At 45.4% G+C, this 17,709-nt stretch overlaps 1 protein-coding gene, 1 long non-coding RNA gene and 2 other non-coding genes across 6 annotated transcripts in view; 1 reads left to right on the top strand and 3 right to left on the bottom strand.

Moving 5' to 3' along the window:
• The window catches only part of TEX2 (testis expressed 2), a 107,383-nt gene extending 94,473 nt beyond the window's left edge, over nt 1-12,910 (top strand). Inside the window, exons 10-13 of one of the 3 annotated variants that reach the window (XM_073797422.1) lie at nt 4,731-4,856; nt 6,496-6,705; nt 9,008-9,128; nt 10,811-12,910. In XM_073797422.1, coding sequence (XP_073653523.1) covers nt 4,731-4,856; nt 6,496-6,705; nt 9,008-9,128; nt 10,811-10,933 — 580 coding nt within the window. In that variant the 3' untranslated portion in view covers nt 10,934-12,910. Of the gene's footprint in view, nt 1-4,730; nt 4,857-6,495; nt 6,706-9,007; nt 9,129-10,810 lie in introns of those variants that run through there. The other 2 variants (XM_019944353.3, XM_073797423.1) reach the window with 2 other exon arrangements.
• A 610-nt stretch (nt 12,911-13,520) lies between these two features.
• On the bottom strand, nt 13,521-13,657 carry LOC117309877 (small nucleolar RNA SNORA76). Its single transcript, XR_004524166.1, has one exon. It is a non-coding gene; the product is annotated as a small nucleolar RNA SNORA76 (small nucleolar RNA).
• A 25-nt stretch (nt 13,658-13,682) lies between these two features.
• LOC109551424 (uncharacterized) lies at nt 13,683-14,373 on the bottom strand. The gene is made up of 2 exons (XR_012328552.1): nt 13,974-14,373; nt 13,683-13,776 (listed from the first exon to the last, which is right to left on the bottom strand). It is a non-coding gene; the product is annotated as an uncharacterized lncRNA (long non-coding RNA).
• Nucleotides 13,854-13,923, bottom strand: LOC117309859 (small nucleolar RNA SNORD104). Its single transcript, XR_004524149.1, has one exon. It is a non-coding gene; the product is annotated as a small nucleolar RNA SNORD104 (small nucleolar RNA).
• Nucleotides 14,374-17,709: the final 3,336 nt, after the last annotated feature.

Below are 17,709 nucleotides of genomic sequence, written 5' to 3'. Positions count from 1 at the left end.
TGCCCCGACCCCGACGCCATGCCCAGCTGAGCGCCATCAGGCCAGCCTTGGGACGGCAAAGTTGCAGAACCAGCTGCCAGTAAAACCAAGCACCTTAGGCAGAAGCAGTCTTGAAAATGAGCTCTGACTAACCGGGAGCAGGACAGAGCGGACTTCGGTCAGGAGCATTTGTGCAGGGAGCCCTTTCTGGAAACAGCCCTGTGCTGGCCCAGGGCTGCTGGGACTCCATTGGAAAGAGGGGTCTTGGGAGCAGGTAGGGCCCCACCACAGCCAGGTCCCTGAGATCCTTGCCACTGAGGCATTCCATGTTCACTGTTATTCATGCAGCTCTCTTGGCACAATTTCAAGTTCATAAACTCAGCTGATTGGAGGACAGACACGTTTCTGAGCAAGCAGTGCTTCTCTAGACTGCATGAAAAAAGTCCTCTGCGTTAGGATTATAATGGTATTATATTTAATTTATAATATATATCTAAAGCACCATTTTTTTCCAGTAGAGTCTGGTATAAAATGTTTTGCTTCTTCCTGTGAGGGTGTTAAATTTTATGTTGATGTGTAATTGGCTGTCATTTAATTTTAAAAGCAAGGAAAAATACAATCTCAAAGCACTTGGGAGGAAAACGCCTGGATAAATGAACTCTTAACCCTTTTTTTGCATAAAGGACCCCCTTGGGAATCTGAGAGCTCTGGATCCTTCCCCCAGAGAATGCCTACACATGCACCATTTGGCTCACAATTTCTGGGAGCTTCGAGAGCCTCTCAAAAGCCCATCCATAGCTAAGAGCCTGATCCCAGAAGTGATTCTAGCATCACTTCTCCTCCTCAGTCAGGAGCTATGGAATCACCCTGAGGCTGGATGCCAGAGGAGAGGCAGAGCCCCTGCACCTGTGGCTGTTACTGAGCGTGTGATCTTTGGTTTCCTTGAGGAAGCCTCTCCTAGAGCAGCACGTGTGAGTGGTGGGTCCGCGGCAGCCCTTTCCTCCAGGCCCTCCCTTTAGCCCGTGGCCGCCTGTCCAGGGCCTCACTTCTGGGCAAGGGCTTGTCCCCTGCCATCCTGCTCTGGCAGGGCCTCTGCTTTGTCTCGCTGCTTTTGTCTGTCCCCCTTCAAGTGTGCAAATGACTGTGCCGTGGGGAGTACCTGAGGAGGCGCTGCTCAGCCTGTGGGAAGTCCTGCTTACTGTAGAAAGTTTATAAGGACCCTGAGGCTGGTGGTAAGAAACTGAAGTCTGTGTCGCTTCACTCTAGTGAAGGCCTTTCCCTCTGAAATGTGGGTACCCTTTATATTTGCAGACATTTTTCCTTGAGTCTTTGTATTTCCCGAATAGTCTTCTTGTTACACATTGTAGTTACAGTGACTTTGGGGCGATAGACACTCAAAATGGAATTCAGGTGGTGAGCTGGGCAGCCTGAACTTTAGGAATTGGCCTGAAGGGGACCTAAGCGAGTCAGGAAGGGGAATGTGCTGCTCGTTGGCTGCTCTTTAAATGCACATCGGGGCGGGCGTTTCCTGGAAGGCCCTTGGCCCGTCCGTGCTCTACCACGGCAGCCTGGGCTGGCGTGCAAGTCCCTGCATGGGGCCCCCACCCCGACCCCTGTATTGGGCCGCTAGTCCCCGGTGTACCCGGGTCCACCACCCCGCCCCGAGGCCCTGATATTCTGGGAGCCCAGTGCTTGTCACCCACGCCGTGACTCAGTCTAGCTCTGGGGGTGTACGTGCACGTGTGTGTGGCAGATACATGGGCCCGACTTCTGTTAAAGGAAACGAATGCACTTTCGTGAGCGTGGTCCCCTCCAAGCAGTCCTCACTGGGCTGTTTAATCTAATTATGCACCCTTCACTTAAAGCATTTTTTGGAGCTGCTTTTTAGAGTTGCCTCCGGAGTCTGTGACATTCCTTTAAGTATTCTGAGTGACAGCAAATCTTCCTACTTTCTAGATGGATTGGATCTTTGAGAAATTGCCAGACGTCGTTCAGAGGTGATGGTGATTATGAGACTAAGAAATTAAATGTTTTGTTCAAGACAGAGAGTATCAGTGATAAAATAACGCACTTTTTCTTATGTGTCCGACTGCAAGCGCATTTCCAAAAAGATTTTTAGCAGAGGCAGCAAAACTGGAATAAGCCCTTTAAGGTGACTCTTGAGAGGATATTACACTTATCTCGAATTCTAAGGTGTGTTTAAAAAAGTAGGCTTACCGTGTTCTAGCACATCTTATATAAGAATGTGCAGGGTGTCTTTCTCTGAAATTCATCATAAGGTTGAGATCACAAAATGCATGTTCGGTGATAAAACTTGAATATCTGCCAAATATTTAATTACACTTTTAATTAGTAAGTATTGGGTGCTGCATAGTACAGCCCCCTATGCCGAGAGGAGAGGTACCATTTGGTCACAGTCAGAATTTCATGTCATCTGATCTGTTTTAACTGACAGAGCATTGTCTAAATGATTAACTTCAAGCCACAAAATTTGTCCTGTTCTCTGGCCTGTGGAGGATTAATTCAGGAACCCGAGAGCTCACTGCAGTGCTCAGCCTTTGGCATCTTCTGCCCCAGGTCTGGAGGCTGCCAGATGACAAATACCAGTGGGGACAGAAGGGGACAGTGGTTCTGCGGGTCTCACTGTGGTCCAGGATGCTGAGGCAGCCTTTTGTGCTCTGTACCTTCCTTACCTGGCAGCACGAGGTCTGAGCCAGGGGGCGCAGTCGTTTTACTGATGGAGAAGTAAGATAGGTTTCTGAGATGGTCGTGTTATCTTTGGGGACTTAGCTCCCTGACTGTCTTCGTCCCAAGACCCAGTGCAGGCTTTCTTGGGAATCATATTTTACCTTTTATGTAAAAGCAGAGCTCTGTGAGGGCTGCCTAACCCTGGAAAGCGCTGAGATGGTTTTGTGACCAGCACACACACGTGAGCATTTCCTGGACTAGCCTGGCTTCTGACGGAAGGAGGAGGAGTCGGGTGCTGTCCCCGCGGCCGCCGGGGACAAGAGGCCTTTGTGTCTGCAGAGGGAGTTTCCCTTTAACGCTGTGCTCCAGCCTGTTGGCTAGAGCGCTGGCTCTAATGTTTCAGGGCCAGGATCAAGGAGGATCCGGGTGTCCTGCCAGGGAGGACATTTGTGCTCGGTCCTCTTACAGCCGGGCTCCTGTTTCAGGGCGGAGATTTCAGTGCCCTCTTCCCAGTGCTGGGGCCTCTGCTGGGCCTTCAAGTCCACACTGGCGGGTGTGCTCTGCCCTTGGGTGCCCTTGGCCCTTGTTGGCCAGGAGATGACTGCCCCCGTGGGCTTCTGGTGGCCCAAGGAAAACCCCAAAGGGTTACGCCCGCAGGAAGATGGGACCTAAGCTGCGCTGCCTTCCCCTGTCCTGGTGATTTTTCTCCTTATCAAAAATACAAGGCCCCCACGTGCCACAACTAAGAAGCCTGTGAGCCGCAACTGAGACCCAATGCAACCAAAAAAAAAAAAAAAAAAAAATACGAGGCCCACGCTCTGCCTAGTGACCATTTGGTAGCTTAATTGTGTTCATTCTGTCCCCATTAAGTCTCTGAGCCTCAGAGATGGGCCCTGCTTTCTGCCTCTCTGAAGCAAAGCCACCATCCAGGGAGGGAGCTGCCTTCTTTGGGGCCCAAGCTTGGCCAGGAACCCCCAGGGCCCTCACAGGGGAACCTCGATCACTGGCTGCTGCCAGTGATCCAGTGGAAACTGAGGCTCTACCCTGGAAAGATTAACGAGGGACATTGCTCTTTGGTGAAGTTTTTTATTACTTCATTTTAAAAACGTGGTTTTTTAAATATAAATTTATTTATTTTTGGCTACAGTGGGTCTTTGTTGCTGTGCATGGGCTTTCCCTAGTTGTGGCGAGCAGGGGCTACTCTTCTTTGCGGGGCGCGGGCTTCTCATTGCGGTGGCTTCTCTTGTTGCGGAGCATAGGCTCTAGGCGCGCGGGCTTCAGTAGTTGTGGCTTGCGGGCTCTAGAGCGCAGGCTCAGTAGTTGTGGCGTATGGGCTTAGCTGCTCTGCGGCATGTGGGATCTTCCCGGACCAGGGCTCAAACCTGTGTCCCCTGCATTGGCAGGCAGATTCTTAACCACTGCGTCACCAGGGAAGCCCTAAAAATCGGTTTTAAATTAGTACTTTTCTTGAAAAGTTCCTGGGTTCTCATGTCAGTTGCTTCCTAGAGTCCCTTGAGATTTGTTGGTTGTTGGCTTTTTCTGTGACCTTCAGGAGCTGGGGCAGGTGTGGGCTAGGATACGTAATTTCACTAGGAAGGGGTCTTGAGCCAAAACTAACAGGAGGAAACTAAGCCAAAAAGCATAGTTGTTGAACTCAGCCAGAGTCAGGGGACTTGCCTGAACATCCCCGTCATCTGTGAGGTGGTCATGGCGCCAACATGAGCTGTCCCCTCCCCCGTGCAACCATCGCTCTTTCCACTCACCCTCCCATTGGCTACGCTGCACTGTTGACGAGATCACTGCATTTTGTGTGGACTGCATCACACTCGCATCACCTGTCTTTCTGACGCATGCACAGAATCCAGCCCTTCAGGCCCAAGTCCTCTGCGGTCCTGCCGGGGACTTGGCACTGAAGGGTCTCCGGGAGGACCAGGCCAATCCGAGGACTCTTGGATTGGGCCTCTTCTGTCTGGGCTGGGTGGGGGAGAGTGATGACGCGGTAGCAGTGGTGGCGGTGGAGCCTGGCGCTGGGCCAGCTGCCGTGGTGACTCTGCCCTGATCAGTTGCAGGCCCAGGGCCTTCTGTCTGGCCGACAGCGACGAGGAGTCCTCCAGTGCTGGCTCCTCTGACGAAGACGACGCACCAGAGCCTGGCGCAGGAGACAAACCGCTTCTCCCAGGGGCTGAAGGGTGAGTGGATCCAGCTTCTGGGGTCTTCAGGGGTCGGGGCTGCAAGTTGGGAGTGAGCTTTTATTGTCTTTTCCTCTCTGATCTTCCTTCCTCCTTCACTTTGAGTGAATGATTTTTGCATTAATAACTAAAAGCCAGTGGGATAAAATTTCATGCCCCAAAGCAAAAGACCTGAATAGCTTTCCCTAATTAAGAGGGCCCAGACCAAAATGGTTTTCTTGGGCCGTTGGAATAAATAACAGAGAATTGAAGGGCGTGTTTATCACAAGGAGCACAGATTACACAACAGCTCCCCCTGGTGTGGATAGGGAGCATTACTTACCTTCTGGCGGGTCACACTTGCTGCTGTTGAGCTTTTAGCTCCTACAATGTTGAAACATTCAGGTGATTTCTTCGGTGAATTTTGAAAACGTGGGTCACTTAGCTGATCTTTTGGATCATGAACTACATTTTGGTGGCTCCCTTTGCCTGTTACTTGGACTGCTGAATGATCAAAGTGCTTAGGCTGCCTCTCTGTAAGGATCTTTTAATTATTTAAAGTGAGTGAAGAAACTAAAATGATAAAGAAACCAGGTGATTCAGAAGTATTTGTAAGAAAATATCAACCTATTCACTTTTGAAATCCTACAGAAGATGAAAAGAGAATCTAGATGTTTGAGGAATTGGGACTAAAGTTTGTGTGCATTATTTAAACTCTCCCCACCTGACCTTCTTAAGAATAATTGCTTTTGCCTACACACATACCCATACTATTCCTGACACTCTGGAACTGTGGAGGGTTTTAAGAGCAAATATCCTCTCTTCATAGGGCAGTCTTAGGTAGATATGACCTGATACAGGAGAGCTTGCTTTCCTGGGCTGCTGGCATATCAGCTGGATGCAGCTTTTTTCTTTAGATGCTCCTGAGCCCTTTGACAAGTCGTTGCTGCTCAGAGTCGCTGTGACACCATCTAAAAGGCAGATGTTTTACTGTGTTTTGTGGCCGTGTTAATGCAGCCTGATTTCTTATTTGCTATGTAGAGATGGTGAGATTTTGCTCAGAGGACACTGGATTTATATTCAGTATTTGAAGGTTATAAAGGAGAGCAGGTGAGATGCCTTCCCTGCTTGCACTGTGAGAACTTGGTCTGACTCGCCATTGTCAAGACTCAGGCTCTATCTGATGTCTGCACCTTGTCTAAAGTTGTAGTTCTCTGGACTTCCCTGGTGGTCCAGTGGTTAAGACTCCGTGCTTCCACTGCAGGGGCACAGGTTCGATCCCTGGTCGGGGAACTAAGATCCTGCATGCCATGCAGCGCAGCCAAAAATAAATAAATTAAATTAAATTTAAAAATAAATAAAGTAGTAGTTCTCACCTGGGGGTTATTTTGTCCCCCCCCCCAGGGACATTTAGCCATGTCCAAAGACATTTTTTATTGTCATATCTGTGGGGGAACGTGCTATTGACATCCAGTAGGCTGAGGCCAGGGATGCTGTTAAACATCTGGCAACATCCACAACAAAGAATCGCCCAGTCCACTGTGTCAGTGGTGCTGCAGTTGAGAAACTCAGGTCTAAAGTCAGGTGAACACAGAGCCACCAACTTGTTTGTGAAGGAACAAAATCTGTACTAACACCCGTCTGTGTCCCTCATTTAAAGGTATGTTGGAGGTCACCGAACAAGTAAGATTATGAGGTTTGTTGATAAAATTACCAAGTCAAAATATTTCCAAAAAGCAACGGAGACAGAGTTCATTAAAAAGAAGATTGAAGAAGTCTCCAATACACCACTGCTGCTAACTGTAGAAGTACAAGAATGTAGAGGAACCTTGGCGGTCAACATTCCACCTCCCCCGACTGACCGAATATGGTGCGTAGAGGGCCCCTCGGGGTCAGCCAGTGATTCCCCTTCTTGCGTGACCATAAAAATCCCATAAAAATTGCTGATCCTTGACATTATGGAAAGTACCTTCTCCTGGGAAGAAGCACTTCCAAACGTTTTTCATGGAACCTTAACATTAGTTGTAAATCTGATTCTGTCTTCTACTGTGAGTGGTTAATTCACATATAAAGACTCATCTTCACACGTTAGGAAGAGTTAAGGTTATTGGTGAATGAGCTGTTATTGGGATGAGCTGTTTCTATTCTTGGTCTTCCTCCTCTCTCAAGCCAACCCTTTCCACCAGTGAGAACAGCTATCATTTGTAGACCTCTTATTCTCTGCCTAGCCTGGGGTGTAACTGCTTCACCTGGCCAGTCCTCACAGCATCCTGCGGAGATAGGGCCATCGTTATGCCCACCTTACAGATGGGGATCACACATCCAGCAGAGTCCTGGGTGGTTAGGGAAGACTTCCCCAGGTCAGATCTGGATGTTAAGGAGGCAGGAGCATGTGTGCTTGGTAACTGTGGTAGAAGGTCTACCCAGAGAGTTATCATTGGACTGAACCAGTGGGTCTTAACTCCACCTGCATATCACAGTCACCTGGGTGACTTGTTAAAGCTATGCCCAGCCCAGCCCCCAGGATTCAGCAGTTGGGGGGACTAAGCTAGGATTGAGAATCACTGAAATAAATTTTTCATGGGCCCAGCAGAAGAAAATCACTATCTATAAATCTCAATTTTAAATTGACATTCAAATGTGCATAAGGGTATACAGGGATTGCATAAAAGACCTCTTTGTACCATAAGCTACAGTCGTGTGAAAAAGATAGCTCTGTTCTGTTATAGAGTGAAACCAGCATGCTGGTACACAGCCTTAGTGTTCAGAAGGGCTTGTAGGAATGATCACAAAAGGATTTTTTAATTGACTGATCATTTAATGATGATATTGGTGTTTCCCAGTAAAAACTTTAAAATACCATTTTAGATTTTATTTTTAAAAAGTAATGTTTTCACTGGAAGAACATGAAGAAAACAGAAAAAAAAAGCCTGTAACCTTACCATCCAAAAATAACCAGTTAATAAGTAACTTACTGTACATTTTTCCAAGCCTAATAACAAATCTTTTTTAAATAGCAAGAGTTGATACGTTTCTTCCTCTTCCAAGCTTTGACTTAGGAGTTACAAATGCCACTGCTCAATGGGAGTTAAAATTAGAGACCTCTAGGCTAGTGCCACGCAGCGCATGCTCGAGTGCTGAACTGTTTGTTATTAATCCACAAAGATACGTATAGATATTGAGAGTGTTTAGAAACATTCATAGCAATTTGCCATTTTTATTGTACAGGCAGACCTCATCTTACTATGCTTTGCTTTCTTGTAGTTGCCGATATTGTGTTTTTTACAAATTGGAGGTTAGTGGCAACCCTGCATTGTCAGATGATGGTTAGCATTTTTTTAGCAATAAAGTGTTTTTCAATTGAGATATGTACATTGTTTTGCACACTTAATTGACTACAGAATAGTGTAAATATAACTTTTATATGCACTGGGAAACCAGAAATTCACGTGACTCACCTTATTGCAGTAATTAGCTTTATTGTGGTAATCTGGAACTGAGCCCACGGTATCTCCGAGGTGTGCCTGGATTCTTTAAAACATTGGTCCATGATGGGTTGAAGTTTTTAGTTTGATAACACACAGTCTCTTGACTGGATACCTTACCAACAATTCTGAGTGCCAGTCTGCTCCACTGAGAAGCCATAATTATGGTGTGGAGTGTGGAATGAAAAAGCAGGTTATAGAACGTTTCTATTTACGTATGCATATTAGGAGTGTGGGGAAAATTGATCCCACTTCTCTCAGTGGTCCTGTCTTGGTTATGAGACTCAGAGAGAGAATGTCTTTTATTTTCTGCTTTATACACTTGTATATTTTGGATTTTGTAACAGACATATCCTACTTTCATAAAAATCGAAACAAAGAAGATCCTTTCCATTTTAGGAAAAACAAAAACAAGAAACAATGCCCAGGTCATGGACTTTTCCGGTGGCATTTCCTGGCTTTCTTAGTTTGTCACAACTGTTCTCAGATCATCACGGCCCTGGGTCCAGGGACACAGGGAGTTCACAATTCATACTTGCTGCACTGAAGTGCTTTTTAGAAGGGATTTTCGGAAGAAGAGAACATTTAAGTAGTGATAAAGCCTTGTGTAAGTGAGGAATGTTTGTTCTTGGTACTGTCCACTTCTTTTCTTTGATTCTAAATGTGGTTATTACTCGTCTTTAAAAGGTATGGTTTCCGGAAGCCACCACATATCGAGCTGAAAGCTCGGCCAAAACTTGGAGAGAGAGAAGTGACTTTAGTTCATGTGACAGACTGGATAGAGAAGAAACTGGAGCAAGAGTTTCAGGTACACCTGCAGTGTCATCTAGTGTTTCATGCTGAGGCTCTAAAGGCTCTGGGTAGAACAGAGGTTCTGAACTTCATGTGGGTCAGGATCCTCCTTGGAAAATCTGGTGAAAGCTATGGACCCCAGGAAAGTACACATATGATCAAATAGGCGTAAAGTTTCAGGTTCAGTTTCAAAAACTCTGAAACTCATCCACAGAAGCCTGTGAAGTAGTCTTTAGAGGAAACTCAAAAGGTAGGGGTCAAAGAGCAAAATGACTGTCTTGTACCAGTAGGCCTGGCGAGCCGTCCATCTGCTGGGGCTATCTTTGGACTTTTCCCCGGGTGGGGCCTGGAATTGGCCAGCTAGTAGCACGCGGGCTGTGGTGGTTCCTGCCCTTGTGTGGTACCCATCTTGCTTGGTTTGTTTTCAACAAACGAATTGTTTGTTTGTTGCAACAAACATTCCGCGTGTAGCTACCACCTACCCTGGAAGTCCAAAGATGAATCAGGCCTGTCCCTCCCCTGTGGATCTTCTAGGGTAGTCTAGAGATCTTCTGGAGTTGACTAAGCCAGAGCTCATTCTCTAAGCCTGTCTTCTGCATTCTGCCACCAAGGGAAATAGCAGTGTAGCTGAGGCCCTGGAATGAGCTCTTTCTATCAAATTTTTATCAGGTTTTTGAGGCATAGTTGTCTATTAAGGTTTTACGGATTAACAGACTATTTACTTTGTAGTAAATTTCAGCTTTTGAAGAATACCGGTATTATTTTTGCAGTAGTATATTTTGAGTTATTGCCTTTAAAATTATATATTTTTTTATTATTTAAAAGCTATAGGTTAAATATAACTAAAAACCAGTCTATGGAAAGCTTAATCTTATCTCCAAAAGGAAAAGTACTTTGAACCTAATTAGGGGAAAGACAATCTCATGCCTTCAGTTCTTTTCCTTTTTCTTACCTCCCTAGATCCTGCATTAGGAATTTGGGTGGGTCATCTCTTTTAGGGGTATTGGGATATTAGGGTCATCTCTTTTAGGGGGCAAACTTTGGTGCATGGTATTTTTGAGGCAAGTTGGGAAGTTGAAGGGTAACTGCTTGCATTCTCCCATGGCCGCCTGTTTTTGTTTTTGCTTTGGAAGAAAGCATTGCTGAAGTTGAATACATTGCCAAAATTCACTTATATAAAATAAGTTTATAAACAGATAGGCAAAGCACCATTACTGTCAATCACTCATTATCCTTTGGGTGTTCACTATAGTAGGATTTCTTTCATACGTAGCTTTAACTGGTTCTGGTTTGATAACACAAAAATTTAGCTTACATTTTTGTTGCTAGGATTTAAATGGATAAGTTGGCTTATGTGTGTTGGAATATGTGTTCTGGATATAGTAATTTGGAAATACTATGAGCAGCTTACGCTCTTAATTCTCTTAATGTTATTTATCAATTCATGAGTCATTTTATTATATGTACATGAAATCAAAGGCTGCTTCTTCCTCAGAACTTACTGGGTTCTTGTGTTCGTGCACTGGTGTGATACCTCAATGCTTTCTCAATATCATAGAGGAATTAGTTTGGAATGTGTAGGAAAAGTTGTTTCATATGTATTTTAAAAACTAGTCTAAAGCCTAAAATTATCAGAACACACTAGGGCAACTCTGAGAAAAGAGCATTCTTCCACATGCCTGTTCCTTCTTTCTACAGAAAGTTTTTGTCATGCCAAACATGGACGACGTTTATATCCCTATCATGCACTCAGCCATGGATCCTCGCTCCACTTCCAGCCTCCTGAAAGACCCACTGGTGGAGGCTGCTGATCAACTGTGATGGGTGCAGACCTGGTGTTCCCAGTATTATGAGATGAAGCTCAAGGTGTGGGGTTCTCGGCTGCCATCTGGGCTGTAGCACTGGCCTTTCCTCGTGCCACAGCTTCTGCCCTCTGCCTGCCGGTGCCCATCCCACTGGGAGGTGTCCAGTGAATGGGGTCCAGATTGCCTCCTGCGAAGCTTTGACTCAGCAAAGGAAAACTGGAAGGATCGTCACGGTGGATCCAGAGATTACAGGTGACCCCCACCATGGCTTTTCTAAGTCTACCAGTTTTTGTGGCAGCAAAAGAGCACATTAAGAGCGAAGCTGCACAGCTGGAAGGCTTCCCCTTGCCTCCTCGATGCCTCCAAAGCTTTTTCTCAGGCAGCCAGTGCAGTGGAATGTTTTCTCACTTTTACAGTTTGTGTGACGCAGCCCTCCACACCAAGAGAACGTCAGTGTGGTTACACATGTGGAGGGTGGGGAGTGGAATTTTGTCAACTATTTCTTTGGTGATAAAAAGATATGCATAGCAACTTACTCTTCTTATCAATTGTGCGTTTTGGAAGCAAGTAGCCATAGAACATACACTCTAACACACTATCAGCTGGGGCGGGAACCGTGGGATTTATGTGACCATTAGGCAAAGCCATGAGATCAAACCATCCCACACCTTTTACCAAGGAGGTACAATCACCTGGTTTCTGACTAATCCCAAATGTTTTCCTGAGACTTGAGCATATGTGGAAATATCAAACAAACCTAATGACTGGACTGGGGTGGGGCCAGAAAGCCAGAGCCACCGTCCTTCCACCTGGCACTTGCTGTGAGCTCTGGGAAGCTTTAAAGAGGCATCTTAAATGCTTTGTTAACCTGATTGGTTTGGGATGTTTTGTGGGCAGTTTCCTTTTCTGATGGCCAAAACCGGAGACTGCTCTCTATCATCTCGAGTCAAGACGATGCTGATGTTTGCTCAGCATCAAACACTACAGATCTCAAAATTACCGTGACATTTAACGTTGCCAACTCTATTTTGTGCATTTGTGTCAGAACATTTAGTTTACAGGTTTCGGGGCTCTCTCAAACTGTGTAATTTGCTTTGAGAAGTACACTCAATACAATTTTTTAATTGTTTAAAGCTGCATTCAACATCAAACTTACCTTGGGTTAACTTTTGACAACTTACATCTGTGGACAAAGCTAATAGTGGCTTTTTAAACAGCAACAGCACCTTGCCTGAACGGGACTTTAAAGAAATTAATATATTGAAAAAAACATATTTGAACCCTTATTTGATTACTTTAACTGTACCATTAAAACATTTGACTTAAATTATCGGACCATTCCAGTCAGTGTACTGTTCTGATTTCTCATTGTGTAGGCCAATTTGCCTGTCAGTGCGCATGTCTTGTTCGCTGGTCTTATAATTTTTGTGCAATAATTAAAGGCAAAGGACTAGATGCACTATTGTGTAGAGATTACACATGACTGTACCCTATTGCACTTAATCAAATAGTATGTGGGGATTTACAATCGCTTGCATTGTTTCACAAAATAAATGTCTCATGTCAAATACTAGATAAGCATCTAAGTCATTTCTACTTGATCCTGCTTAGATAATAGGAACAGAATAAACTGTGGTACAGCATAAACCTGGGCCCTCAGCTGCCAGTAGCAGCTTGTTTCTTGGGCCGTCACTGGACCCGTCCTGTTGGAGGATCCAAAGACGACCACACCCTGATACAAGGAAGGCGCTAATTATCCTCGATTCGTATTTTTTAAAGTCCTGCTTCTGGGGCTTCCCTGATGGCGCAGTGGTTGAGAGTCCGCCTGCCGATGCAGGGGACACGGGTTCGTGCCCCGGTCCGGGAGGATCCCACACGCCGCGGAGCGGTTAGGCCCGTGAGCCATGGCCGCTGAACCTGCGCTCCGCGACGGGAAAGGCCACAACAGTGAGAGGCCCGTGTACCGCAAAAAAAAAAAAAACAAAAAACAAAACCCTGCTTCTGAGCTAGAGTTTACACCAACTGCCTACTAACCCTGCTAACTTGGGACCCCCTCCATTTAGTACCAAAGGGGCTAGACATGTCACTTGTGCATACCTGCCCTTCAACACGTGCTGCCTTGTACTCAGAAATGATGCACGTTTCACCTAAATCCAGGAGGCATCGTTATCACCTAGAATGTGGATTACGAAGGAGTGATTGTGCATTTATTCAGGTGCCTATGTTGTGCCCCGCAATGCACAAAACCGTCACTGTGAGCTGTTCAAGCTATCTGGGGCATAAGCAGTTGACCCTAAACGGCGGTTTTTCTAAGTGGTCCGCGAACACACCTCAGCCAGACGAGTTCAGCCTATGCAGCTCAGGACCGGGAACCAGTTCGTGTCAAGTGCACTACAGCCTTCACTCAAGCTGTTTAAGGCCACAGCCGGATTCTCATCTCCCCTCCCTGCAGACGCCCTCCCCGCCGCGGTTAAATGAACCTGCCCGTCTCACTGATTTCCACGGAGAGAACACTCGGACTCACAGCACAGGCACAGGAATAAGCAAAGACTGCAGGACCCCCGACGCCTTCCCCAGCCCCCCACCCCGGCAGCCCAGTGCCGCAGTGTAGCTCGCGGTTAAAAGGGCCGCCGCCGCGGGGGCAAGACGGCCCCAGTTATGCGCAAGCGCGTGCTGCTCTGGCGCTGCAGCCTGACCCCCGGCGCCACGCGCAGGCGCGGCGGGGGCTCAAAGGCAGCGCATCGCGACAAACAAAATGGACACCGTCGCTGGGATCAATCCATTTTATTGAGGGGCTTCGGGGGAAGGTCGAAAAGCTGGGAGGACAATGAGATGCGACGTCCTTCTCCTAGCCGGGACCTGCAAGAACGAGAGCGGTGGGTGAGAAGGTGGTATACCCGCAAACCCGTTTCCCACCCCCACGCCTCAGCGGCCCAGCTCAGACTCCAGTTCGCATCACCCGCGTCAGCAGTCTAACACGTGCTTTAATTCGCATGTCATCACCGCCAGCCGCCCACCCCCCACCCGGTTCCCAGGCCCCGAAAGCGGGGACAGACCTGCCCCAGCCCAGAACACACGCCACCTCACCTTCACCACTTCAGAGTCGCTGAAAGGAAGGAGAACTAACCGGGCTTCTACTTAAAGAAGCAGACCGGAGGTGGTTGGGCGGGCTTTACCGCCATTAACCAATAGCAAGTCAAACTTCCAGCCACGTGCCTATAAAGTGGCCTAATGATTGGCCCTGCTCACTGAGTCCTCCAGAGTATAGAGCGGTTACACGCCAGCCGTAAAGATGGGCGTCAAGGAAAGTCTAAGAGTCGCGCGGTGTCCTAAATTCTTCTGATTTTTTGCGCGGCGTAGGTCGTCGGCCTGTGAGTAGTGTGCGTTTCTCCGTACTACACAAAACGAAACCTTACAAACGGCAGGGCGCAAGTAATGCCTAACCTGTTTAATATTCTGTGCCAGGAGCTAGGCTAGGAGCTGAGGTGACAAACTAGTCTTGTCCCTGAATTTAAAGTAACCTGTTCCGGTAGAAAGACCTTGTGTTTGAAAGTAGACTGATGTGCAACCAAATCCTGACTTTGTGATGAATTAGCCCTGTGGCCTTGATCACTTAGCTTTTCTGAGCCTCAATTTCTGAAAAATAGGAGAAAAAAAAAAGTGTTGTACGAGGCTTGAATAAGTCAATGTCAGTCACCTGGCACATTCTGAGTGGTAAACAAATATGTTTTTAAAGGACTGGTGTGATGTGGAAGACTTATGGATTGCAATACTTTAATAAATGCTAAGATAGAGCTATAAACAGCCTACACTGGAAGCCCAAAGGAGAGAAGATCTAACATTGGGAAAGCTGAAAGTACTTCTAAGTATTGAGCTCATACTGTGAGCCAGGCATATTCACAAGTGGTCAATAATATGTCCCTGCCCTCTGGGTTTGATTTACTGGAAGAGGGAACAGAAGACACACGGGCACAATATCTGGTTATCTTTACTTCCTTTATATGTTTTCCTTGGGAATTCTTTTCCTTTTTTCCTCCTAACTTAATAAGGAAAGTTTATTGGTTTTTTGTAATAATGAAAGCATTTCAGCCTGAGTTTGTAGTTGAATAGGACTCTTATTTTCATTATTTGCTACATAGTCTTTAGTTAAATTTTAAAATTCCTCTTTGATCCAAAACAGTAGTTATTTTGGCAAGTGTTTTGTAACGTCTATGTGATGTTGACTTTAAGAAAAACCAAAACACACAATGTAAGAGCTGTGAGTTGAGTTTATTCAGTGTCTTACTGAGGACTGTAGCCCAGGAGACAATAGGAGAGCTATGAGAAAGTGTTCCCAAGAGGTAAGGGAGGAGCCAGGCTATATATGAATTTTTTTGCTGGGGAAAAAACATCTAGTCCAAGAATCTAGGAGATGTGGAAAATTTTCCTTAGATATGTATCTTAACTATCTAGGGGCAGTATCCAAAGCACAGAATGCTTCCTGTTTTTCTCCATCCTGAAATCCCCATAGGCCCACTCTCAGTGGGTGACTTTAGTGACTAATGGCTTGATTTCCTTGTAGAACTGGAGTGGCAGACAACATCTTTTTTCTTTACGATTTTTTACAAAATATTTATTTATTTATTTGGCTGCACCGGGTCTTGGTTGCAGCACATGGTATCTTTCAGTTGTAGCATGCGGGCTCTTTTAGCTGTGGCACGTGGGATCTAGTTCCCTGGCCAGGGATTGAACCCGGGCCCCCTGCATTGGGAGCACAGAGTCTTAACCAGTGGACCACCAGTGAAGTACCTACAATGATTATTTCTATTGCTGCTGAAACATTTTCTTAAAATATTTATTTATTTATTTGGCTGCGTTGGGTCTTAGTTGCAGCATGCCGGATCTTCGTTGCAGCACGAGGGCTTCTCTCTAGTCGTGGCGCACCCGGGTTCAGTTGCCCCACGGCATGTGGGATCTTACTTCCCCGACCAGGGATCGATTCCGTCACCCCTGCATTGGAAGGTGGATTCTTAACCACTGGACCACCAGGGAAGTCCCAAACATTTGTTTTTAAGTCAACATTTATTACACTGTCATACGGTTTCTACATTGGGAAATGAATTAAAGTTTTCTTTGTAGCCTAGAATATGATCTGCTTTTATAAATGTTCCACAGATTCTTGAAGTAGAGATGTTTTCACTATCATGTACAGATAATGACATGAAATATTGATTAATTTGGGGCTTCCCTGGTGGCGCAGTGGTTAAGAATCTGCCTGCCAATGCAGGGAACATGGGTTCGAGCCCTAGTCCAGGAAGATCCCACATGCCGCAGAGCAACTAAGCCCGTGCGCCACAACTACTGAGCCTGCGCTCTAGAATCCGTGAGCCACAACTACTGAGCCCACGTGCCACAACTAATGAAGCCCGCGTGCCTAGAGCCTGTGCTCCGCAACAAGAGAAGCCACCGCAATGAGAGGCCTGCGCACCGCAAGGAGGAGTAGCCCCCGCTCGCCGCAACTAGAAAAAAGAAAGCCCACGCACAGCAACAAAGACCCAATGCAGCCAAAAATAAATTAATTTTTAAAAATTATTAATTCAATCTTAGCTGTAATTATGTTGTCCAAATCTCTCTCTGTATTTTATACTTGATTGGGAGTGTATGTATTCTCATTGATTAATAGTGAAGTGTTAAGATCATGCTTCAAATACCAAATGCAGGCAAGGATGCAAAGCAGCAAGAACTTTTCTTCATTACTGTGTGGGAATGCAAAATAGTACAACCATTTTCATAATCCCCTAAAACTGCAGTCACTCAAAAGCACTTCAGTAGGTAAGTGGTAAGCAACTGAGGTACATCCTTACAACCAAATGCTACTTGGCCATAAAATATTGCCAAAGATAGAATGAACTATCAACACATGTCACACATGGAAGAATCTCAGAGGTGTTATGCGGTGGGAAAGGAGCCAGACTCAAAAGATGCTATAATTCCATTTATATGACATTATAGAAAAGACAAAACTATAAGGATGGAGAACAGATCAAAGAACTCCCAAGAGATTGGGGATGTGTGGAGCATTTGGCTACAAAGGCAGCACAAAGGCATTTTTGAGGGTGATAGATTTTTTCTGTATCTTGATTGTGTTGGTGGTTACAGGACTTTATGCATTTGTCAAAACTCAGAACTGTTCACCCAAAAGATTTAATTTTGTATAAAAATTTTAAACAAAAAATTAAAATAAAAAATATGCTTCCGTCATTTTCCATGATTATTTCTATTGTTATTTGTTTGTACATTTTGAGGCTATGCTATTTATTCTCATTATGGTTTGTGGCTGATAATATTTCCATGGTGGATTACACATATCTGTATAAAATAACTAGGTTATTTATGTCTTTTGCCTTGAGTTCTAATTTATCTCACATTAGCATTATTAGTTGTCTTTTTTTGTTTGTTTTTCTAATATAAGTTTGCCCATCCGTTTATTTCTAACCTTTCCATGTTATTTTATTCTTACTGTGTCCTTTGTATGAGGCATATGGTTGGATGATAGTGTTTATCCCAATGCGACAATATTTGCCTTTAAAAAACTTATTTAAAGATACATGCACCCCATTGTTCATAGCAGCACAATTTACAATAGCCAAGACATGGAAACAACCCAAGTGCCCATCAACAGACAAATGGTTTAGGAAGCTGTGGTATATATATATATATATATATATATATATATACACATACATACATACATACAGTGGAATATTACTCAGCCATAAAAAAGAATGAAATATTGCCATTTGTGGCAGTGTG

The sequence above is a fragment of the Tursiops truncatus genome, chromosome 20 (assembly GCF_011762595.2).
Source record: "Tursiops truncatus isolate mTurTru1 chromosome 20, mTurTru1.mat.Y, whole genome shotgun sequence".
Lineage (NCBI taxonomy): Eukaryota > Metazoa > Chordata > Mammalia > Artiodactyla > Delphinidae > Tursiops > Tursiops truncatus.
Note: the sequence above shows the minus strand (reverse complement) of the source record. Positions and strands in the feature narration are given on the sequence as shown.